This window comes from Lontra canadensis, unplaced genomic scaffold (genome assembly GCF_010015895.1).
Source record: "Lontra canadensis isolate GAN:19392208 unplaced genomic scaffold, GSC_riverotter_1.0 scaffold34, whole genome shotgun sequence".
NCBI lineage: Eukaryota > Metazoa > Chordata > Mammalia > Carnivora > Mustelidae > Lontra > Lontra canadensis.
The window spans coordinates 841,204-867,626 of record NW_022631028.1 but is presented as its reverse complement, the minus strand read 5'-3'; the positions used below and the strand labels follow the sequence as shown (position 1 = coordinate 867,626).

The 26,423-nt window shown below is 40.6% G+C and overlaps 1 protein-coding gene across 1 annotated transcript in view; it reads right to left on the bottom strand.

Moving 5' to 3' along the window:
- SYNPR (synaptoporin) overlaps window positions 1–25,514 on the bottom strand; it is a 306,812-nt gene extending 281,298 nt beyond the window's left edge. Inside the window, exons 1-2 of the mRNA XM_032867307.1 lie at window positions 25,415–25,514; window positions 25,201–25,266 (exon numbers count right to left, since the gene is read on the bottom strand). Coding sequence (XP_032723198.1) covers window positions 25,201–25,266; window positions 25,415–25,432 — 84 coding nt within the window. The 5' untranslated portion in view covers window positions 25,433–25,514. The remainder of the gene's footprint in view (window positions 1–25,200; window positions 25,267–25,414) is intronic.
- Window positions 25,515–26,423: the final 909 nt, after the last annotated feature.

The following is a 26,423-nucleotide window of genomic DNA, read 5'->3' as shown; positions in this document are numbered from 1 at the left end:
GTTTGTGGTGGCTGTTATGGGAAAATACTGAGTGGACAACCATCTCTGTTCGTCCAGAACTGAGGGGTTTCCCAGGACACAAGCCTTTCAATGTTGGAACTGAGAAATACCATGGCAAACCGGGAGGATATGTTATCCTAGGATATGCAAGAAGGCCTGGAGCTGGTTCTGAGAGCACCTAACGACTTAGTTTGACAAGGGCAGTTTCTGAGAGCTAGTGTGTGAGTAAGTAACCTGTATCTCAAACACCTAGAATGCTTGTTAAAAATAAAGATGACTTGGGGGCACCTGGTTGGCTCATTTGGTTAAGCATCCCACTCTTGATTTCAGCTCAGGTCATCAACTCAGGGTCTTGAGATGGAGACCTGCACTAGGTGTGGAGCCTACTGAAGGAAGGAAGGAAGGAGGGAGAAAGAATGGGAGGGAGGTTGGGAGGAAGGCACATGCCTTGACCCTACCCCTGATTTACTAAATCAGAATTTTCTGGTGGTAGATAGAGCCTAAATTGTATGTGTGTTAAACAAATTCTCCTAGAGATTACTAATCACAGTATGATTTGAAAACTAGCAGAGAACATAGGGTTTGCATAAGGAAAAAAAAATCTAAAACACATCTCATATACTCACTACTTAAATATTCAACAAGCTTTCAATTGTTTATAGTATAAGGACTATTCTTCTTTCTGTCATAGTACATACTAGTAATCAACTGCTGTGTAACAAATTAGCCCCCAAATTAGCCACTTAAAACAACAAACATTTACTACTTCATCAGGTCAGGAATCCAGAAGAGTTTAGCTGGATGGTTCTGGCTCAGGGTGTCTCATGATATTGCAGTCAAATTGTCAGCTATGGCTAGAGTCATCTCCAGGCTCAGTTTGGGCTGGAGGATACATTTTCAAGGCCAAGGTCATTCATGTGATTGTCTGAAGGTCTCAGATCCTCCCTGGCTTTTGACTGAAGGCTTCAGATTCCTGCCTCCTAGGCTTCTCCATTGGGCAGACCAACTCACTGTAGTGTGGGAGGGGGTACATAAGAAAGATATGACTACCAAGGAGGTGGGGGTCATTGGAAACCACCTTGGAGACTAGCTGGTACATGTCACTCTCAAACTGGCCCCACTACATAGATCTCGGACTGAGGCTCAGAAAGAATACAACTTTCCCCATTACTCTACAGGTAATGTTATGGCAGAAATGGGGCTAAAATCAAGATCTGTCTGATTTTGCCCCAAATTTTGTAATAACTATACTAGTCTTCTTCACAAAAAGCATTCAATAAAAATTATCATATGAAATTATATTTACTATGATACTGATTTGTTTCATCACTAAACAATACAATTATACACCTAACATTAAATAAAATGAACATTAAATAACATAAATGTCATTTCCGGAAAGGCCAGCCCTTCTTTATGAATCTTCTCCTTTTCTTCCAGTGAGACACACATGACTTTTTTTTTCCATTGGAAAAACAAGGTGTGTGTGATAGGAGGAGACTGTGATACTTATACTCCCGAGAGGAAGAAAATGCTGAGTATTTTGCATGAGTCATTCATACAATTCTCACTTGTGATATTTTCGAATCACAGAATTCCAGCAGGGAGTACGGAGAGAAAGACAAAATCTTTTAACAAGAAATAAAAAACTGGGGCACGCCCTGTAATTTAGAGGATCAACTCCCTGGTAAATTATGCCATTTCTATGGCTTGGACTTTCCTTTGCTCTTAGTAATTCTGATTTTTTTTTTAAAGATGTATTTATTTATTTTAGAGATAGAGTAAGAGTGTAAGGAAGGGGGAGGTAGAAGAAAAGGCAGACTCTGTGCTGAGCACAGAACCCAATGCAGTCTCAATCCCACAATCCTGAGATCGTGACTTGAGCTGAAACCAAGAGTCAAATGCTTAACGGACTGAGCCGCCAGACACCCCTGGGTTTTTGTTTTTGTTTTTGTTTTTAGTAATCTTGATACTGTTTAAAGAGGAAAACTACAACTATATCCAAATGACCAGTAACAAGATTTATTTTAAACACACACACACATACACACATTTTTCTTATTCACCTGATTCTCAAACTGATTGAAGGTCTTACTGTTTTGGGAGTCAGACTGGCATTGGTGATACCTTTCTGTCTCCCCTTAATTCCCAAATGTTTTCCCCTATAAAAGAACCCACCTGCAGAAAAGGATCCGCTAGCAGCCATTTACTACACAATATAAAATTAACCCAGCTGTTACTTTTTCCAAGAAAATTTGGCATTTAAATGTTATCACTGACTGCAGAATGAACAGCTTTTTTGAACACTCCTAGAATAGGAAAAGAGGAGGGAAGAAAAGCCAAAAACGCTCACTGGAGAATTCATGTGATGTTTCAAGGTAAAGTTGAATCAGTTCTACCGCCCTTGGCGACAGTGTATTTTTGCTTCTCAATTGCCCAGAGCTACCCACTGGTAGGGTTTAATTAATTACATAGGAACTCCTTGGGACATGAACCCTATTCCTGCTGCAAAAGCCCAGTTTACGTTGGGAAACACTAGCCTAACTCAAGAGGGTAGAAGGGAATACCATGAGCCTTCCAAAATAGAGGAAGAAATTTCTTTTATGAAAGTTCTAAAATAAAAGAACAATCTGGGAGTGTGAGATGGTTCTAGAGAAGAAAATGGTGAAACAAGGAATGTTGATGAGGAATGATGTTCCAGGAAGAAAAACAACTAATTCATTTATTCATACATCCACTCATTTAGGAAATATTTGTGTGTTTATCATGAAACAGTCACAGCTCTAGGTAATGGAATTGTAGAGGTGAACTTGAGAGACAAGCTCATCCTCATGAGAATACAATCCATGTGTAACATTCGATATTAGAGTGAAATTAATTCATTTGACATCAGGTGAACATTTGAATATTTTTGTGCTGCAGAAGACAAGGTAGGAACTTTACAAAGTCCAGAAGTGTCAAGAAGTGACACAAATTAATGCCATGAGCATTCACCTGCTAGTTACTGCTAAGTCTCTAGAGAGAATTTTCTAATATAGTTCAACTCTCCTCATTAAGTCATAGGTATTTAAGCACAAGCCTGTTGCAGTGAATTTGGAAGAATTGTATAAATTATAGTATGTCATTTTCAGAAAATTCATGTCACAGTCTCAGGACAGAAAATCTTTTATTTTGGTAAAGGAATACTGTGGGAAATTTTAATTGTTCATATATATCAGTACAAAAATAAATTTCTCAAAATAACGAATGTTGGCATATGCATCAAACTCCATATAACTTGGCCAAAAAACATCCTCAATCCATTTCTTCCATACCAATCCAACTTAAAAAAAAAAAAAAAATAGCTAGACGTGCACCTGGGTGGCCCGGTCAGTTAAGTGTCTACCTTGGGCTTAGGTCAGCCCCTGGGATCCAGCTCCACTGAGCAGGGAGCCTGCTTCTCCCTCTCCCTCTGCCCCTTCCCCCTGCTCATGTGCTTGCACACACTCTCTCTCTCTCTCTCTCTCTGGAATCGTTCTCTCAAATAAATAAATAAAATCTTTGAAAATTTTTAAGAAATTAAAAAAAAAAAAAAAAGCAGATCCTTGTACAGGAGCCTGTTAAAAGAAAACCACAAAATGGAGTCACTTCACGGTAGGCTAAGTCTAACCTAACCTACCTGCAGAATCAACCTCCCCCAGAAATGCAGTCTTAGGAACTTTCTGGTCAGTAATGAAGTGATAGGTCACTTCAGACCCCCCACCCCAAGAAGATGAGGTAATCCAAATGAAAATCCCCCTGTCTTTCCCCTCTAAGGGAAGGAAACCTTGCCTGAAACAATCCTTTCTTTTCTTTTGCTAATAACTTCCTTGCCCCACCCTCCTTCCTATAAAAAACCTTCCATTTTGTACAATTCCTAGAGGCTCCTTTCTACTGGTTTGATGAGATGTACCCAATTCATCAATCATTGAGTAAAACCAATTAGATCTTCAATTTTATTCTGTTGAATTTTGTTTTTTAACAAGCCTTTCTAGATTTCGTTCTATGGTTAGAGTTATCTTTCAAGTCAGGCAATACTTCAAAACAAATGTCTACTTCAATATAAACATTTTAAAATAATTGCTCAAAATTCACAACACGTTCTGAGGCCCCAATCTATATTAGGTACTGTGCTAAGCACATCTCATACCTAAAGGTTATCCAAAACCTCTAAATATCCAAACATATTTCTCCAACTTTCAGTGCAACACTACTGAAAATGAGGCTAGAGGTGAGCTGCAGTCTGCCCTCACCAAGGGCTCTGAAGTATGAATCACAGCAGAGGTGGATCCTCCTTGTGGCAAGGGAACCAGCTTTTTGTACCCCTATATTAGACTGTTACTGGCTGTAGGTTTCCCTAAAGAGGGTAAGGTCCTGGGTATGGTGGTTTCCATTCAGTTAAAGGTAATTCTCTAGAGTAGGGGCAGCTCTGACCTGTTAGCAGTCAACATTCTTAACAGCAGAGGGAGGGAGAGAGGGTTGTGCACTAGCCTGGTTAAGTGGGTCTGGGCAGGGGACTAATAGAGTCCAATACAATTACTTTATCCTTAAAGCAGAACTGAAGATTGGTACCAGGTTGCTCAATACCAGCCCCATGACATGTTTTTTTAAGCAAGGCACTGGAGTCAGCAGTTTCATCCTGACACCACCTTAGAATGAAGACATATGGATGGATGGATGGAGTAGGAGAGCAGAATTTGGCACCTCAAAATATGTCTCATTGGTAAAGTGTCCTTTTAGACTGATTATTTTTTAAAAAAAAACTACAAACACAGGAGAAGCTCTGAAAACCAAATAGAAGTTATTCTTTTGTAAGAGATACTGACATTTATAAGAGAAATCTCCATCTGTGAGGGGGTACAGGAAGAGGATGATGAGCCAATCTACAACTCTTATCAAAGTGGAAGGGGGGGGGAGATGGGCTACATGGCTCAGTCGTTAAGCCTCTGCCTTCAGCTCAGGTCATGATCCCAGGGTCCTGGGATTAAGCCCCACATTGGGCTCTCTTCTAGGCAGGAAGCCCGCTTCTCCCTCTCCCACTATCCCTGCTTGTGCTCTCTATGTCTCTCTCTGTCAAATAAATAAATAAAATCTTAAAATAAAGTGGAAGGTGGAGACTTAAATTTTCATGACAACCTTATGTGTGTTTAAGGTGCTTTACTGGCAACCTCCCAGAACTGCCTCCCTATCCTCAACATCTTCTCTTTGTCTTTAGCTGAAGATCCTATTTAAGGTAATGGCTTCAGCCATTTTAAGGAGTTATTCAGTTTTCCTCAGTCTCTCCTATCTATATAGGAGATAATACATGTTACTAACTTTTTTTCTGTTTTTCTCCTGTTAATCTGTTTCTTGTCAATTTAATTCTTAGACCAGCCACAAGAACCTTGATAGGTAGGGTAAACTTTTGTTCCCAACAATAGATAGAAGCAATGCACCTTCTAGAATTCAAAATCACAACTCAGAATTCAAGTAAATTTTGAAAGGGTGCTCTGGGTAACAAATTTTATAAAATGCCAATTGCCGGGCGCCTGGGTGGCTCAGTGGGTTAAAGCCTCTGCCTTCGGCTCAGGTCATGATCCCAGGGTCCTGGGATCAAGCCCCACATCAGGTTCTCTGCTCAGCGGGGAGCCTGCTTCCCCCTCTCTCTCTGCCTACCTCTCTGCCTACTTGTGCTGTCTGTCAAATAAATAAATAAAATCTTTAAAAAAAAAATGCCAATTGCCAACGTACAATTTGCAAGTCATCACTTGGAAGTAAGTCATATTCCCTCCTTCTTCTGTCCCCCATTTCTGAACCCTACCCACTCTGCTGTGATGAATTCTTCTGAAACTGGCAGAAAAGCTTGGAACAGTTAGCAACACATATCCAAATCACTCTTGAGCACCATAAGTGAAAAATGTATCCCAATTCTGCAATCAAGGACACTCATCATTTGCTGCTAATTTTAATACCAAGCACCTCTAATGATTAATGAATTCAATGATGCTACGTACAAAACACAGAAGTGTCTCATCCTGCTGCACAGGAGATAAGTCTGAAGATTAGTATCCCCAACATCTAAATGACTGTCACCACCCACAGAGATACCTCGTTTGTGCTAGTTTCTCTATTATTGCAAAACTACTACCATCAGTATCCTGGTAGTTTGTGATTTAGCTTTGATTACCAAATTCCTGGGACTCTTGCTTTCTTATAAACTTTGCATTTTGTCGTATTTGAAAAAAGTTAGTATCATCAGTAAGGGAGAAACAGCAACAATTTTCTCCCCACCCATTGTCCCTTCTTGAAAAACCTCCTTCCCCTTCAAAATTGGCTAGCAAGACTACACTATATGATCTTTTCTCTCACCCCAAATCTGGCAATAGGATCCCATGGTGAACCATGCCTAGGCTGAGTCAGTCATTTCCCTCTCTTGAGAATCTGTGCCAAGGGCAGCAGCATTCGACATGTGAATTGTAAGGTTAGAATTAGCCTTGAGTTAGATACTGTCTTCTTTCAACACAAAAAAGCAAAGCAAGATATTTACATTAAAAATCAGAGAAATGGAGCCAAGACACAAAGAGAAGCAAAGAGCAGATATTACAGGGGCCCAGCAAGATGATTTGGAAAACTTCTTGATTTTCCAGCTCCCAGATCTCATTTCCCTCTCTTTCTCCCCCATAAAGTCTGACTTAACTTTTTGCCTTTTTACAAATTTCATTTCTTCCTCTCCTTTTTCTTTTCTCTTCTTTCTTTTTTTTTTTTTTTAAATTTATTGATTTACTCGAAAGAAAGAGAATGCACACATGGGAGGTGGGGGCAGAGGGAGAAGAAGAGGCAGAGAGATTCCCAAGCAGTCTCTGGGCTGAGTGCAGAGCCCAACACAGGGTTGGATCCCACAACCCTGAGATCATGACCCAATCTGAAACCAGGAGCCTGATGCTCAACTGACTGACCACCTAAGAGCCCCCTACCTTTTCTTTATAAACCAGTTTGAATGGGTTGCTGTTCCTTATAACCAAATGATTTCTGTTTAATGATCTCTGATACACTGAAAAATCAGGATGGAATTATTATTATTATTATTATTATCTCAGCCAAGGCAAAGGGGGAAATGCAGCAACTATTTGAAGAACATCTATTGTGTACCTTATCGGAGACTGGTAACTCTCTTCCAAAGATCCACTCTCTCTCTCCCTCTTTCTTAGTAACAGTTTTTTTTTTGGGGGGGGGGAATGGGTCAACATGCCCAGCTAAAAACTCTATTTCCCAGCTTCTTTTGCATACAACAGTAGAAAGTTATACCCAATGTGGGTATTCTATACTGGTCCCTAGAGTCTCCCAGTGGGATTAACCTGCAGTTGCAAACAGTGATAACATTTTAAATAATGTACTTTCTCTTGACTCACTTTTCATTCTCTTTTACTTCTCCACTCCCTTGCCAGTGTTTCCTGGGATTATCTTTTTTATGTGTATACCGCTCGTGCCAGAAATTCTGCTTTTAGGCACTAATTTTAGAGAAATGTGTACCCATAGCACAAACAGGCAGGTACTAAGATGTTTATTGCCATATTGTTCGCATTAGAGATACACTGGGAAAGATGCGAGTTAATTAAGTAGAAACCCTTAAATTAGCAGTGCTAAATCCACAGTATGGGATATTACCTGTTTTAAAAAGATCCTGGTAAAGGGCTCAAGTCTTGATCCCACGGTCCTGGGATCCAGTCTCACATGGGGTTCCTTGCTCAGCAGAGAGCCTGTTTCTCCCTCTGCCTGCTGTTCCCCGCTTGTATTCTGACAAATAAATAAAATCTTAAAAAAAAAAAAATCCTAACCATTGGGCACCCAAGTGGCTTAGTCAGTTAAGCATCTTGGTTTTGGCTTAGGTCATGATCTTAGGGTCATGAGATCAAGTCCTGCATCAGGTTCCATGCTCAGTGTGGCATCTGCTAAGGATTCTCTCTCCCTCCCACTCTGCTCCTCCTGGTCATATTCTCTCTCTCAAGTAAATAAACAAATAAATAAATCTTTTTAAAAAATCCTATTATTGTGGGATATTCTTATGCTAACAAATTAGTGCAAACTTTGACATGTCATCTTGCTTCATATCGGGGCAAAGAGAAAAAGTTTTAGTTTGCCTAATCTTTTAATTTCAATGTATAAAATGAATGTGTACATGTATAAAATTCATAAACATATGAAAATATAGAAAATGCACAAAAGTATAATCCAAAGAATGGTAAAATTTGGAAAATCCAGAGTCTAACAAATTTCTGCAAGTTGGTTTGAAAAACTCTTTGCCACCCACAGTGTATGAGGCACACTGAGCAAGAAATGTTCAAATGAAAGTTCTGAAGAACAGAGCTACTTCACAATAACTATATTCTGCTACATAACAGTCAGTCCCTGTCTAAGTTATTTACTGAAGTCCAGCACACTCCCCTTATAAATCAGAAAGGCTAAATCTCTGCACTTTGCTATACAATGTGGTAACTGCTAGCTACTTATATGGTAACTACTGGCTATTTAAATTCGTTTTAAAGATTTATTTATTTATTTATGAGAGAGACAGAGCGTGCATGTGGAAGAAGAGGCAACGAGAATCTCAAGCAGATTCCCCGCTGAGCACAGAGCCCACGTGGGGCTCGATCCCACAACCCATGAGTTCATGACCTGAACCAAAACCGAGAGTCAGATGCTCAACCAAATGAGCTAGCCAGGTGTCCCACTACTACCTATTTAAATTTAAATTAATTAAACATAAATAAAATTAAAAACACAGTTCATTAGTGACAAGTACTCAGTAATCACATGTAGTTAGCGACCACTGTTTAGAACAGCAAAGATATAAACTTTTCCATTATTGCAGAATGTTCTTTTGGACAGTCCTAATCTACATAAATATTCAGAATCCCCCTCCCATTAGGATTAATTTATTCATTGATTCTTTAAACTACAAATAATTAAACTACTTTTTATCAAGAGAATTCTTTGAGATCATACCGTTTGGGAAATTCTATTCTTCTCAGTATCTTATCCAGTACCTGGAGCTGTAGTACTAAGTCACCCTACATTGTCAGTGTTGTTTTGGGGCCCCCCTGGTGCCTCTATCCAACCTGTCCCAAAGGTGTCGCCAAAGGTTCTTGGTCTTGTCATGAGAAAGAATTCAAAGACAGACACACAACACAATGGATGAGTGACACAAGCAGGAAAGTTTATTAAAGCAAGAATATACTCTAGAGATAGGAGAGTGAGGGAAAGAGAGAGAGAGAGGTAGGAAAGAGGGAGCAAGCACACTGGGGGTTGGATTTCTATCTTTTATGGACCGTTGTTCACTAGAGGGCGGAATATTCATCACTTGGGGTGGAAGGCGGGGTTTGCCGCTTTTTCTTCCTAATTTGGTCAGGGGTTTCCTGTCATGGCACCTGCACTCTTGGGCCTATCTGGTTTAATCTGGCTTTTTGTGGAGTGTTACCAGAACAGGCCTCTGCCTTTCCCGATAGGTGGTCATGACTTCCTCATTGCTGACCTCCTGGTACCCTAACTGGGATTAGGTTAGATTGTAACTAACTGCCTACTCTAACAATATGAGCCACTGCCTCCATTCCATTAGATTTTGGCCTGAGAATAGTCCCTCTATTTTCATGCTTTTTATATCTACTGTAACATATTTTGTCTTATCTGAGGAAAGGCAAAAGGAACGTGTGGACTCACTAAATTCCATTAATTTCAAAAACCCCAAGTTAGGGTTAATTTCTGAACACCAAAGTTCTCATTCATCCGTCCATCCCACAAATGGCTCCTGAAAAACTCTTATGCAAGAAGAGAACTAGGCCAGGTCCTTGAGGGGGCAGAGACAAAGCCTCCAGGGTGACAGGACACTGTGGTGTGGTAGGAACAAGCTGGAGACTGTGGGCCATATTCACAAATCAACAAATCTTTGTTTATTCTGAAAACATGGCTATTTTAATGTTTGAAAAATGGAAGACACTTCCTCCATTAAGACTTCCCAAGATTAACACCCAAATCCCTATTTTTGTTTTCTCAAGAAAAATGGAAATATCTGGACACAATGGGTCTGTGGTTCCACTCAGCAAGAATTGGCTGGTGAAGACACAGCTGTTCCTCTCAACAGAAATCCGTGTTCCAGTGTGGCAACACCTCTTGTCACTAGTGCTGCTTCTTACAGCTGCCCGCTTCCTGCTTCCTCACACATTATCTGCCTGGTCCCCAGCAGACCTGGTTTGCATTCTGGCCCCAATATTTACCAGCCAACTGGCCTTGGGCATGTTTCCTATGTTCTTCAAAGGCAGGCAAACCAATATGGGGGAAGAAACTGAGTGTTTCACAAAACAAATCCATAAAACAAAAGATTGGCAATCTCAAGGATCTTTGCATTTTTACAAGCAGATGGTTATCATTTAAAGGGTGGCAGAGAGATTACTGACAAACTGAAAAGGCAGGAAGCATCCAGTCCTACGCCTCTTTCTAACTATATTTCCATCATTTGCCTAAGCAACTGTGGCCCTAATTTATACAAATAAAATAAATAAAGAGAAGATCAAATGAGATCAGCTCAAAGCAAACTGAAACCATCCTTTCATTTATTGTTTTATCAAGTAGTCTCAAAAAAAAATTAAAAAAAAAACTTAAAAAAAAGTACTTGGCTTTGAACTGCAAAGAGAACTTGGAATTTTTCTCTTGCCTGCCCATCACAAAATTTACCACCTAATAGAGACAAATAAGTAGGTTCAGTCGAACCACACTACCTTGATGGATTCTTCCCTGGCAGGTACAAGTTAAATGGTGGGGCTGGCCCTTCAGGTGTAGCCTGGGTTCACTTACAGCTGTAGAGGACAGACCTGTTGGCTAGGCTGATTCTTCCCACAGGGAGCTGGTCCCTGGGAGAGAATCAGGACTTTTCTTCCTCTCTTACAGCTAGATTAAGCACTCAGTGTCTTTTTAGGCACAGAAGACCTAGGTTCAAATCTCAGCTCTTCTATTATCAACTGTACACCCTTAACTCTTATTTATTTTTCTAAGGTTCAGATTCTTTGCTTAAACATGGGAAAATAATTGTGTATACATTCTAACAGGCTGTTAGAATTAAAGGGTATTACACACAGAAAGCTCTTAGTGCTCTGTCTAGAGCTCAGTAAGTAGACAATGAATGCTAACCCCTGTTATTTTAATTCACGGGGAGGCCAAGGTGGACCAAAATAGCCATATGTAAGTCACAGGCAGAGTGCATCCATAATGTTAATGCTGTGGATAGCAAGTGTGGTCTGGACTGCGATCCAAGAAAGAGGAAATAAACGTCCTTGGCATCGGGCACCTGCTGAATTTATTTTACTTTATCGATAGGCCATTCCACAATCAAGAGCCGTGATGCAGTAACATTCTATCCACTCTGCCTTTCCCTTAAAAGAATTATTAACGTTCCAAGGGTCTAAAACCTAAAGAACGTATGGTATGAATTTGTATACATGAGTCACTACATACATATACATGAGCTTCATTTTTTAGAAAGCTACTGAATACGGGCCAACACGTATGAGTATCATTTAAAGAAAACAATAAGTTATTTATAATAAATAAGTTTGACATTAATACTAAATAATAGTAAATAAATAAATAAAATGCAAATAGAATAAAATTTATAAGGGATCTATAATAATAGTAATTATTTTGGGCATCCTAAAAATTACATAAATCTATTCTTATACAATAATTCGGAGAAAGGATGGCTTACTATTTGCCTCTCAAGTCAGAGTATAGCAATCTAAATAATTTCCAAAAGGTGAAGTAGGACAATGACCTAGAAAGTTTAAGGCAGCACCTTATAGAAAGGTCCACATGAACAGCACCATGAGTTTGGTGATCACAGCTATCATTTTACAAATCCATTCTGTTCACTAAGATATTTCCAAAAGAAAATAAGAATATAAGTAATCTTGTTAAAAATGCTCAATTTCAATGCATAATTAAAGTACACGATCAAGATTTCATTTTCATCTATAAAATTGGAAAACATTTAAATGACAATGCCCACACTTGTGCCACCTTATTGGAGAACAATTGTTTCAAATATCTTAAAAAAGTATAACCTTTTGAACCAGAAATTCTACATCTTAAGCTAGTAGTAACAGAAGTATACTAACCGGTTATCTTGAAGGAAGGGCTGGTTTTTGGAGGTTAAAAGTACATAAATTAGATATAGTTAAATAATTTCTAAGGACAGGCATACAGTGTGATAATATGTAGCCATAAAAATTATGGAGAAAGACATTTGATTTAGTGGTATGGAAATACATTTGTGATAGATAAGGGGAACAAAACAGGTGACAAAAACCATGTCTATTTCAAGACCTGTTTGTTATGGGTTGAATTGTGTCCATACCCTACACCCCAACCCAAGATTCATATGTTAAAGTCCTTTCTCCTGGTATCTCAGAATGTGACCTTATTTGGGAACAGGATCATTGCAGATGTAACAGTTAAGATGAAGTCAGACTGCAGTCGGATGGGCTATAATGCCATGTGACTGGTGTCTTTAAAAAGGGAAAAATTTAAATAAAATCTTAAAAAAAATTTTTTTAAATGCCTCTCTGCCTACTTGTGATCTCTCTCTGTCAAATAAATAAATAAAATCTTTAAAAAAATTTTTAAAAAAGGGACAAATTTGAACATAGACAACAGGAGAACACCATGTGAAGACAGAGGCTGAAATGGAGGCAATGTATCATCTACAAGCTACAGAACACCAAAGATCGTTAGCAAACCACAGAACCTACGAGAGAGATATATGGAACAGATTGTCTATTAAGGCTCTTAGAAAGAACCAACCCTATCCACACTTTTGTCTTGGACTTCTAGCCTCCAGAACTATAAGACAATAAGTTTCTGTTTTAAGCCACCCACTTTGTGGTACTCTGTCAGCCCTATCAAACTAACATATCATTTTTGGAGGAAAAAAGTTACATGAACAAAAACATTTTTCAAAATATCACTATTAGTTATCTCTCAGGAGAAGGATAATGGTAATTTTGGTAGTTTTTATTTACTAGTGTTTGTGATTTTAAATTAATAAATATATGACTTATAAATAAAATGACTTCCAAATAACATGTCAAAAAATCCACCTAGAATACACATATACTCAGTATGTTTGGATCATGGCGGGCACAGAGGAGGCAGCAGGTCAGATAGACATGGTTTGAAATCCTTCTTTGGTCATTTACCTACAATTTCTGTAACTTTGGGCAAGGTGACACTAAGGTATTAATGAAATTATGTATATAGTTAGGTAGCATTGACATATACAGCCTGACACCTAGCAAGAGATCATTTCTTTAAGAGCCATTACAGTGAACTCCCACTATCTACCAGAGCTTTGTCCTTTTTTAAAACAAAGAAGTGTGCTATTCCTTTTGGAAAACAGCTTCTCAAATTCATGGTCACCTTGCCAAAGCCTGCAGGCAGCTTGGGGCTCCAACGTGTCTGGGACAGTGATCTCACACTTGACAGTCCAGTCGAATCATTCTTTCCTTGCCAACCACACCTGCCAAATTTTACTATCCCACTCAAACTCATTTGGGTTACTTTACGGCCTTTAGCATAAAGAATGCATGTGTGCACGTATGAGAAAGAGAGGGAGAAGGAAAGAGAGGGAGGGAGGCAAAATATCCATGAACATCTAGAAAAAAAATTACACTAGTGAATTTTCCAATTTATCACTTCTATACATTGACGGTAAAACATATTTTTCAGGAAAGGAGGAACGAAAAGAGGTATTTATTGAATGCTTGCTATATGTCATCACTCTTTGAAATGTTATCTCATTTAATGAACATAGTAGTTCTGCCTGCTAGTTATCGTGATTTTTACTCATATAAATATGAAAGGACCAGAGAGGGTAAGTATGTCCAAGTCAGTCACAGAGCTGACAATCAAACCCAAGTATCTTTTATGTTACCAAATGAAGGAAATGTAGCAAATAAAGCCATACATTAAAATATACAAACAAATCAGCCAGCAATTTAAAGTACCATCAAAAGAAGAGAAAGTATAATACTTACATTTCAAATTTACCTCCTGTGAACAGATAAATTTAGTGGTTTCCCTTAGAACAGCTAGAACTTAATACCACTAACTATTTCACACATATTCCTCTTAATAAACCACTGAAGTACATGTCTTTTAAGATAAATTCCAAATTCATATATAATAATTGTGCTTTTGCTTTCAACTATTTCATAAATAGAATTTGCAATGTGATTCTGCCAACAAAAGTTCTTACATAAATTCTAGTAGAGGATTATGAAACATGCAAATAAGCCTCCCCCCTTTCCTCAAACAGCTGCAGCTAGAGATGAACATTAAGGGTAACGCACCAGGCATGGCACTTACAGGAAAGATTCCCTGGATACCTGAGCTTTCCTTTTCTAGTATCAGCGATAGTCAGCCCTTTGAGCCCTCAACAACACTGAGTCCTCTGATAGGAACTTTCATGCCTATTAGCTCATTTTATTCCAAAACATTGCATTAAGTATATTATCCCCATCTTACAGCTCAAGGAGATGAAGGGATTCATCCAAAGTTTTTCAGGCATTAATTCATTTTCATCATATAAACATATTTTTGATATAGGTAAAATCCCTAGAAATTGGAAGTTCAGTAAAATGGATTTGCCCATGAACACACCCAAGTTCTGCAATTGAACCCAAGCTTGTTGCTCTAAAGCCAACACACTCTAAGTCATCATCATAATCCCCACTCATTCAGCTACCTCATTTTTCAATTTAAATATCTCTGGGATCTCCATTCTTCACTCAGATCATGAGCTCATGCCTAGTAATTTCCTGGTATCACTCTTTCTTCCAAACTAAACTTTCTGCTTTCTCAATTCTTCTGGCTCCCAGGAAGGAGCCCAGGAGAATGCCAACTGTCTATCAGGTGCAGGCAAAACCATCAGGTGAATTAAGGGCATGAGAGCACAGCCAGGCAGTCTCATGGTAGACCAGATGGATATGTGAGCACTTCTTGTTAAAGCCATAGGGGGTATATCTTTTCATTTGGCACATAAATCCTTCAAAACAGCAAATCAAAAGAATGGCAGCTCACATACACACATACACACAAAGGGCAGACAAAATTTGTTTGCTCCTTCTATCTATATCCACAATGGAAACTATTTGACTTGAGTAATTTTTCAGGTGTCTAAAAAGGAATTTAAGTGTTCACATCTTTCTAAATATCCAGATCCTTTCTGCATCCTATAGAAACTTCATAAGCATGTTTTCACAACACATTCCTGAACCTGAATTTCTTTATATAACAGATCAGTGAATAAAGATTTTGTTAGAAAAGATACACAAGATCAGCAAAATTTTCTCAGGGAATAGGAGTATTTTTGAGGAATAGAAAAATTCCTGGGTGGATTTGGACATTCCTTGTCCTTACAGGGGGTACTGAGATTTTTTGTGTTTTGGCAGCTTGAACAAAAAGGGACCTGAACTGGCATTGAGAAGACATGACTTTAAGAAAAAATGATATATATTGTTCCTACTGTTTTCACTGGAGAAATCATTTAATTTTAAGAGCTGGGGGCAGTTAGTGATCACGATTAATGAGAGGTAACATGGAAAAATGATTAAGATGGAAGAGTCTGGCATCCAATGGACTGGGTTGATCTATTCTGGCTCTATCACTTACTAGCTGGATGACTTTGGGCAAGTAGTTTGATCTCTCCAGACCTCAGTTTCTTTATCTGTCAAAAGGAGTTATTGCTTGGTCCTTCAAAGGTGATTGTGAGATCAAATGAAATAATCCATTATAGCATTTAGTAAAGTGCTTATCTCTATGTATTCGTATTCCTATTAGTTGTATATATTTTATGATCATCTCACAATGTTCTTCCAACAGAGAGATAATAATAGAAATGAAAACTGATACGGCAAGTATAAACTGAGCAAACTTTATGTTTATACTGTCCTAGAAATGTTAAGTGCATTTGTTGATAACATACCATCATGTTTAACAATCTCTTCTTTAGATATAGTTAGGAAGCCTTAGTATGGACCAGACATTCTGCTGGGGGTTTTGCAAATATTAAATTACTTAACCCTACTGGCAACCAAAAAACATGACTCTTACACTCTTCTGTGGACCCCGAGGAGCCACAGGATTATGTAGTCAGCTCTACTTCCAATGGCTGGAAAGAAGAGCCAGTTTTCCAGCATTAGGCTCATGCCATAGCCCGAGCTCCTTTTTTCATGGTGATTCTTGCTTGTTAACCAATTCCTCTTCTCCCCTCCCTCAAACAGCACCTATCACACCAGGCAAGCCAATGACTCTTCCATGAGTAAAATATTCAGGACAAAAAATTTAATTGGGGTAAGAATATTAAACTAAAAAACAGTATACATTAGGGTGTTTCTGTTTTCTACCACATGAATAAACAGAAGAAATAATTAATTTAGTAATTAGTTTTCTAACATGAAAGGCCAGAGCTCAATTAACCTACCAATATATGAATAAAGATGAAGTTCATGGGGTTTGAGGGAATACATTTTCCTTCACAAGTGGATTATCTAATCACAGGCAAACCCTCATCATTCCTTTCAGGAAGTGGTGATGAACAATGGTGATGAACAAAGCTCATAGAGCCTTCTGTGCTGAAGGGCCAAAGGTACATCCCTTGAATAACATCATCAACGTGAATCCACCAAATGATCGTATCACAGAGAATTCCAGGAATTCTGGTCCCAGATCTCAAAGATGCAATACCTTCTCCTTGAGAAAATTGGTAGTACTACCTCAATCAAAGATGTACTTGTGGAAAAAAATCATCTACTCTTGCACCACACATGTAAACATCTCACTGTGTCTAATGTGCCCATGACTGCAAGAATTACCGCTTCCACTCTTTCCCTGAAAGAACAATCTTGGGAGACAGGTTTTGAATCTCATGATCCTTTTTATTCAGACTACGACACAACTAGTTGTGGACATTTGATCCATGGATAGCTAATCCATAGCCTGATATGGCCTGGGGCTGATAGCTGGGTCCACCCTGATAAAATTATTACTAAGCCAATCACATTCTTTCTCTTAAGATATTAGATTAGAATCAGGGAACAAATAAGGTAAATAAGAAAGAGAAAGGGAACACACAAAGAGAGCAAACAGGACAGTAGTCAAAACACAGTAATGACAACACTCTTGGTAAGGCAGATCCACTCAGTGCCTTGAAACCAGACCTGAGATCTGAGCCTGCTTCAGTCCTCAAACTTTTGTTGCTGTAAGAATTCACCTCCTTGGGTGCCTGGGTGGCTCAGTGGGTTAAAGCCTCTGCCTTCGGCTCAGGTCGTGATCCCAGGGTCTTGGGATGGAGCCCTGCATCAGGCTCTCTGCTGGGCAGGGATCCTGCTTCCTCCTCCTCTCTCTTTCTACCTACTTGTGATCTGTATCTGTCAAATAAATAAATAAAATCTTCAAAAAAAAAAAAAAAAAGAATTCACCTCCTTTACTGTGCGGTTGGGATGCCTACAACTGCCCTCTTCCTTTAATAGCTGAGTCAGTTTATGTGAGTTACTCTCCTCCACAACCAAGAATAACACTAAACAATTATGTCTATAGGAGTCCTTACAGTTCCTCTTCACACCTAAGATCACGAAGGGGAATCTACACCACATCCAATGTGTTCTCGAAGATTCATTTATTCAGTCTTTTTTCTCTCTCCTCCCTCTCTTCTTCCTCCCTCTTTCTTCAACTAATACTTACTGAGGACCTACTGCCAGATGTTTTGGGGGATTTTGTCCCTGGAGTTGTTCTTACCATGTGTCAAGCACTGTGTTAGATATTTAGAATGTACTGATGAACAAGACAAACAATATCCTTGTCTTCATGGAGCCTTTAGTATGGCTGGGAAGCCAAAATGCAAACAAGTTATTAAAGAATGTATTCAGAGAGCCAATAGGAGGCTGAATTCTGGTGGGACCTGCCTACTTAGAGAGGTCCTCCCAAAAGATGTGACATCTCAGCTGACACCTGAAGGGACAAAAGGAATTTGCCAGTTAAATGGAACTGCACGAGAAGACAAAGGTGGCATTATATGCAGAGGAAGGGACACGTGCAAGGTCCATCAGATCAGCAAGAAACCATCACCAGTCCTCCAAAATATCTAAGAAATGTGAAATGTATACAAGAACAAGAAACCAGATTTCAGTGCGAGAGCTAAAAGGGGTAAGAATGGACACCACTCCCCCCAAGTTTTGATGAGGCGTCAGTTTCAACTGGCAGCTCCATTTTTTTCTTGTAGGTTCCAAAGACATCAAAGGGACTAGAGCAGAGGCTTAGAGGGTGGTTGGTGGTTGGGAAGTACTCAGCCACTCCGGGAGCAGAGATAAGGCATTCACACTTCACGCCTCAACCTTCATGCTACAGCAGTTATCTTATGCTGTCCAGAGTCACATAGCCTGGAAAAAAAGCAATTCTTTACCATAACTATCATCAGGATCACAATTATCTTTACTTTTGGAGGACATTTAATAGCTTACAAAGTGTCTTAAATGCTTGATCTCAATTAAAATTTACAACACTATGAGAACCGAGAGATATTGTCCCCAATATTCACCTGAGAAAACAGGTTCTCAAAGAATGGCTAAGCTAGCAGAATGAACAAGAATAATTACAAATACAGTCAAAGTCAAATATATGTCTGCAGAAAATGAAGCCTCAAAGGAAAATCATGGTTCTCTACACACATTCCTTTGGAGACTATTACTTTTTTCCATTAACACATGACCCTTTTTTCTTTTTCTTACCTGGATCAGGAAGAGGCATAAATCCTCTCAGGAACACAGAACTAAGAATAATGTCTCTACTCGAGCATCAGGGCAGGATTGCTACCCTGTTCCTACCTGAAAGACTCCCAAGTGCCAGGTAGAGTTGGATATTAGGGTGTGGTCAGTAAGTGCCTGAGGTTGAGCCTGCAAGGACCTTCATCTACAACCTGGAGAATTCAGCTGGATACATGTAGCTCTTCTAAACATAAACAATGTCTATAGATTATAACTTGAGAAAGATTAGGAAAAGCCTCTCCCTGCATCTTGACAAAAAGACACCTGAGAACCAAGTGCCTGTAACTCTTTCATGAGACCCGTTCCTTTAGTTTCAACATTGTCCTCTCTGTAATGTTCTCTGACGGGCAGATACTGCAAAGGCAAGTGTCTGGAGAGTCACTTATGCTATGGAATAAAACAAAACAACCATGCAAGGATGGTATATAGATAGAGGGGCTCCAAGAGGTACATGCGAAGAGAGCACAGATTTTCTACTTCAGAATTTTGACAAGACCCTAAATTGCAAGAGGTTGCCATAATGTTCTAAATTACTTTTTGATGGATTTTTTACTTTCTCCTTTTTCATCATCCCCAGAATCACCCAAATCCTTATCATCATTATCGTCATCAGCAGCAGCAGCATCTTCTGAATTTGTTGAGCACTGTTTATAGCCCAGGCACTGTGCCAAGGGCTTTACTTTCATTAAGTCATTTAATCATTATGACAACCCTTTGAAGGAAGAACTATTATCAATCCAATTTATAGATGAGAAAAATGAAGCAAGCGAAGTTAAATAACTTGTCCAAGTTTACCATGCTAGTAAAGAATAAAATCAGGATTCAAATCCATAAGTAATACATTTTGCTTTGTTTCTATATTTGTGGGGCCAAACACCAACTGTCTTAATAAACTTGGAAATGCATTAAGTGATGAGTCCAATACTATACTGGGGAGTTGCTCTTTTATGAAAAGTGTATTTATTGATTCATATTCCAGTTGCATATGATTTTTGTCACTAATTGAGAGGCTGGAAAGTTATAATTAAATCCACATTAATGGAGCTCTGAAATTACATCAGACCCTCAATGACAGATTGCTGCTCATAATTTAAATAACTTGTATGTTAGAATTCCCTGTCTTGTTTATACTTAGGGGGAAAAAAAAGAGTTGTCTGACTCATGCACACAGATTTTTTTTTAAGAAAATAGGAAAAACGACCATAAAATAAGATTAAATCATAGTCTTTTCCTATGTATCTTAATTGAAAAGATACTAATTTTTAATTAGAACCAACTTTATTTTGTTAATTAATAACCAACATAAAATAAAACAATATAAAAGACAACTGATGTGTGTTATGTTCATCTCTAAATGCAAACACTCCTTGGCATTTTCAGAAAAGATTTCAAAAATATATTTTAGTGGGTGAGATAAATACTGCAAAATAGGATAGTATCTGCCTTTTAACGTTTCTTTGAGGACTAAGAATAAGGTACAGCAGGTGCCTGCCACATTGAAGGAAGCAACAAAGCATACCATTTAAGAGAAGAGGGAGAGAGCTCAAATCTTGGCTTTGCCATTTCCTACAATTTTGTTCTTGATGAGTTAGTTAACATCCCTGAGCTTCATTGTGAAATGGAAATGTTAGTCATATAGATTTGACATGATGATGTATTGAAGGCACTAAAATACAGTCCCTCATATGAAACTTGCATGACAAAAGTAGCTCTTCTTACTTTTCTCATTAGGGGTTTAAAATGGTGATATATTATATAATATTACATTATATTATATTATTGCTTTATTTTGTTATACGTGATTGTAAATGCTATTAATATCAAGTAAGCAGAATGATGTTTGGAAAACATAGTTTAGAATTTAGATTCAGGGATGAAGATTATGCAAAGCAGGTGCTTTCATGTAAATAAAGTAGTAGCCCTACAGCTCGTATATCAGATACACTGCAACTCTGGATTAGCTGGTCTCCTTTGGGAAGGCAGAATGGAACTGTGAAGTCCAGGGTTGTTGCATAAATGATACAATAAATTTGAGATGATGTCAAAGAATAAGAATTAGAGGAATTAGGCAATGTGACCTAGCAGTTATTTCTAGAGGGATGGAATCTGGACTGCAGCATCGTGTTATTAGAGGACTATGCCAAATGTCATTTGCAGAACTGAAGTCCTGTTGATGCCCTTACATCTGTAGCAGTTCTGGTCCTGGATGATAGATATGTTTGGGTCCCCACATTCCATTACACATAAATCCACAGGTGGAAATCCACAGCCTTGTAAATAAGAAGAAAGAATGTACTGACAATATTTTTTAAAAAGGAAAAAAGAAGAAGAAGAAGATGACAATGACGACCAAAGTCCTCCGACTGGCAAAGAATTAAAGTAGCAAAATAAGTTCTCAGTGGACACTACCAACTTAGTGTTTCAGAATAAGTCTAAGAAATAGGGTAAATTTAATCTTTTTTACCATTTCCAAATGATGTTTTAAGAGATTAGCTGGATCTGTTCTATCATCAGGGAATAAATGAAACAGACCACTGGAATCAGTGCTATATCCTAAATTTGGGGTTTGACTCAAAAGACAGTGAGAAGTCCCTAACCTCGCTTAAGTAGAAATCAAGAATTGGGAGTTTTGCTTGAAGGTCTTTGAAATTAACTAAAGTTTTCACTGAAGGCCTGACTATTATTGTACATTGAACTTTCAATCTACTGTATCCATGAGCCTTTCCTAAGCAAAAAACACATAAATACAGTGCATTTTCCCCCTCAGGCTATAAATCCAAAAGCAGAGGTTGTCTTTAGAAGTAATGCCACTGCATAGTGTCAGTCTACAAGGCATCACTCAAAATATGAGTTATTTTAAAAAATAACTCAAGTGCACAACTGTGGACAAATGATATGCCTATGATTCTTCCTGCATACCACAGCTTTCCTTTACCGTCTCCTCTCCCCACTGCAACACAAATTACATCCTTTGGAAAAAAAATCAATTTTAACAGTTTGGTGGTATACATTTGTTTTTCTCTATGCTCAGACAAATCTCTCTGTCTCTCATACGTACACACATAACTGTATTTCCCTTTTCTATTTTTTAAAGATTTTTTTTTTAAAATTATTTACTTGAGAGAGAGAATGCACATGCACCTGTGCAAGCATAAGGGGTGGGGAGGGGCAGAGGGAGAAGAGAAAGAGAGAAGCAGACTCCCCTACTGAGTGCAGAGCCCTACATGGGGCTCAATCTCACAACCCTGAGATCATGACCTGAGACAAAATCAAGAGTCCAATGCTTAACTAACTGAGCCATCCAGGTGCTCAACTCTTTTTCTGTTTTTACAAAAATGGTATTATGATCTATATGCTGGTTCAAAATCTGATTGAATAAGTTCATTCAAAGAATGAAAGCCACCTTCTTCCATTTAACAGTTGATCAAATATTAAGAATGAAACCCATTTTTTTTTTTTTTGCACTTGACAATTTTATCAAAGACAATTACATATACTGACCTCGAGGTCAGTGCACACTAATTTAACCCATTCTTTTTAATGGCAGTATAATATTTCACAACATGTGAATCAAACTGTAGCAATTTTCCTATTAATGGACTTACTAATTGTTTGCAGTTCTTTCCTCTACAAATGATGTTGCAGTCAATACCCTTGAACATATATCTCTACATACACTTTTATTTCTACAGCATAAATACTGAAAAACAAAAGGATTATGGTTCAAAGATTTTAAGGAGTACCAATTTAAAGCCGCTTTCCGTAGAAAAGGAGAAAGTGGAGTATTGGTATGCTCTGTCATATCAATTTATACCTTTTGCTGATCACTTACTGTTTACCAAGCACTGCGAAAGCCAGTAGTGGGGACCACAGAGAGGAACAGAACAAACTTCCTGCTGTCTAAGAGGACACCACTGTCACCACTGTCACCACTCCTACAGAAAAGATGCCTCAGAGCAGCTCTTCACAGCAATGCATACACATATTTTCCTTCACTCTCTCAACTCTGTTAAACTTTCTCAGTAATGAACCTTCTTCCATTTCTCTGCTCTCATTTCTCTCTTTTAGCTCTTTTAAAAGGTAGATCAACTAATGTAAGTGACTTTTTAAGTTTTGGGGTTTTTTTTTGGAGGGGGGGAAGGGGGGTTAATCCCTTAGTCAGTTTCTCTTCCATAAAGGAAAAGCTAATCACTGATTTGCAAGGAAAAGCTCTTCCACCTTAGAACCTTAGAGGCCTAGAAGAGAGAGATGACTATAAATATTTTAGGTGTAATAAATGTTCTGCTATTCCTCTCCCTCTCCCTCTCTTCTTCTTTCCCTCCTCTCTTTCTCTCCCTCTCCCCCCCCCCCCCCATGATCTTCCCCCCCCATGCCACACACACATCAAGAAAAAAACAACTATAATGCAGTGTGATAAATTCTCACGAATAAACATAGTGGAAGCCCAAACAATAGGATGAAACATTTCATTTTGGATACAGAAAGGGGAAAGAAACAAATATGAGAGAAATCCTCATGGAGGTAATATTTAAATTGAGGTTAAAAGACAAACACTTTTTCTAGGCTTGGGGTGTTAGGATGGAGAAACAGCAAGAGCTTGATGGTAAAAAGTGCTTTTGAGTTTGGGGGGGAACCTGGAGAGCTTACGGTGGTGGTCCTCCAAATTTAAAGTGCACAGGAATTATTTAGGGAGCTTGTTTAAAATCCAGATTCCCAGGTACCCAGCTTCCCAATATTTTGAGCTGATGTCTGGAAGTCTACATTTTAAATAAATTCATCCAGGTTTCTTATATTTTGAAATATGCCAGCAGAGGTGGTGTGGTGAGTAGTGACATGAAATAGTGTTGTCATAGGATTGAAAAGAATACAAATTAGCATGTCAGGTAAGTGACAATATGAGACAATAAGAGATACCAGAAAATGATGTCAATTCTTCGAATTATGTTTTGAGAGACAACAGCTTGGCAATGGAGCTATTACTTTAATCAAAAACCTCTGCTCTTCCACAGGGAATGTTTACTGAATGGCTGAATGAACGAATGAATGAATGTAGGCAGAATTCTGAGAAAGCCGACTGGAAGTATCATAGACTGGAGCACTGTTTGCTTTGTTTAACCCAGATGTAAGGAAAATTGTTTTAGAATGGCCATCCCAGAACAAGGTTCAAGACTTCCAAATGCTGCTTTGATGTATGGTAAATTGATATATTTGTGCATTTTTATGCAGGTCCACAGACAAGGCAAATGTGATTAGCCTGTGGATCATCTATGTAAACACGCACCATGGTTGCGTAGCCAAAGCCAGATCTTAGCCCTTAGAGCTAAGATCTGGGAGGACAGAGCATGCTCTTACATAACTTCCGAGCTAGTCAGTGGTAGGGCCTGTGATTAATGCTACATGACAGGCTTTGAACTTTCTGTTCAGATAGGTCTGCTTGCCCCTCAGAGCTCCTAGCAAGAGGGAATGTGAGACCTGCAGATTTCACTCTGAATAACCATCATCTAAGCCAACACCAGCATTGCTCTGTGGCCCTGTGTGACTACTTCTGTGCTTCACTCCTTGTCAATAGGTTGCCATAGGACTGTCACAGTGTTTTGTTTTCCTTTAAGGTGGACAAAACAGAAGAGTAACAAAACTTCAGAGTTCACAGTGACGGAAGAGAGCTAAGCAAAGAAGACTGGGAGCTGGGGAGAGGTTCTTCTGGGAAAAATCTCTAGAGCCCTCCAGGAGTGGCCAGGGTAGAGAAATTGTAACAGGGAAGGAAAGAATCCTGCCCTTCCCACCAACAGCATTCACAGCCTCCCAGCGGCTCCGTGGAGCTCCCCAAGGCCAGTAGACCACAGCGCTTCCTGCATCCCAATCCGGGCGGGCGAAGAGCTGTCCCCATGCTGATCAACTTTCGAGCTTGGCCAAGTGGACGCCTAGCCTTCAGAGGGTCCCTCCTCTTTACCTCCCGCCATCCTGCCCCCCAAACACACACTCCCGCCCTCCGCAGAAGTGCAGGTGAGGCCGAGAGCCCAGCGGCGGCTCCCCTATCTGCTGCGCTCCCCACCTCCCATCTCCCGGGGAGGCTCCTGACAGCAGCCCTTGCGAGTGTGCCCGCGGGAGATGAGATGACACCTCGGAGCGCTTGCAAATCCGGTCCACACTCCCGCCGCCACGCGCGGTCCCTCCAGCCCGTCCCCGCCAGCCTGGAACGCACCTTCGGAGAGGGTTGGTCTCTAGCCCCGGAGCAGAACTCGGGGCCTGCGGCGGCCGCGAGCGAGGACGCCCCTCCCGACCTCTCCGCACCTGACGGCTCGCTGCCCGGCTCCCCTCCCCGCACACAGCCCGCACTCACCAGTTCCAGGGCTCGCAGGAAGGCAAGGGGCTCCTTCAGCGCCCGGAACGTGCCCGCGGAGGCCAGCTTTGGACGGGCGACACGAGAGACAGAGAGAGAGAGAGAGAGAGAGAGAGAGAGAGAGAGAGAGAGAGATGGCATGAGGAAGGGGCTGCGGCGCCTCTCCAGACCGCCGGGCCCCCAGACCCCGCCGCCCTGCCCAGGTCCGCCCTACCTGACTCACGGGGTCCATCGCTCGCCCGCGCGCGGTCTTCTGCCTTTCGGATGAAGTTCGGAGGGCGCCGCCGCGTTGTCCTCGGGGCCAGAAGCCCCGCTCCGGGGAGCGCCGGAGGGGCGAGGCCCGGGGCGGGCAGGCGGCGGCGGGGACCGCGGAGAGCCGGGCCCGCGCGGGCGGGCTATCGTTCCGGGAGCCGTGCGCTCCGCGAAGCCTGCGCTCCGGGGCGGCGAGCTGAGCCAGTGGGGCGGCGGGGAGGGGGCGCGGAGGGGGAGAGGCGGCGGGAGAGGGAGCGCCCGGCGAGGGCTGCCATTGGCCAGCTGCAGCCGGGAGGGGAGGGCGGGGGGCGGGCGACGCCGAGCGCCAGACTCCGGGCAGCCTCCGGCGCGCGCGCCCGTCCCCTCGGGCTCCGGGGAAACTTCGGGGCTGGAGGGTGGGGAAAGCCGGTCGGCTCCATCAGCAGCGTGGTTCCCAGACCGAAGAAGGGGTTGCAGGTAAGAGAAGGGCACCCACCCCTTACCTGGGCATGTGTGTGTGGTCCCCTGACTTCCCAACACCGAAGCAAGCCTGTTGACTCTGTGGGTTCGCACACGCCTTCAGGGACCGCCCTCCGCGTGGCTAGGCAGCGCCAGGGGCGGGGGTGCCTCCGAGAACGGGGAACACGGTGCCTGCCTCCAGCACTAGAAGGGAATCAGGACCGACGGACGCGGCTATAGGGGAGAGAGGAGAACAGAGTCATCTTGAATATGGGCCATTGCCCCAAACGGGTAATTCTCGGGGTCACTGTGTGAGGTCGGGAGCAAGTTATCATGCCCACTTAAAGGTCAAAATGAGACTTACAGAGTCTGATTTAGCCAAGGTATACCACACAGCTCATGAGGGGTCAAACAGGGATTGAAATTCAAGTTCCTCTGTGGCTCATCCTTTTCCACTGAGCTCCTTTGCCCGAAGAAATAACCCCCAAATGAAGCTCCTGAAATTCATCATAAATAGTACTGAGCCTTTGGCT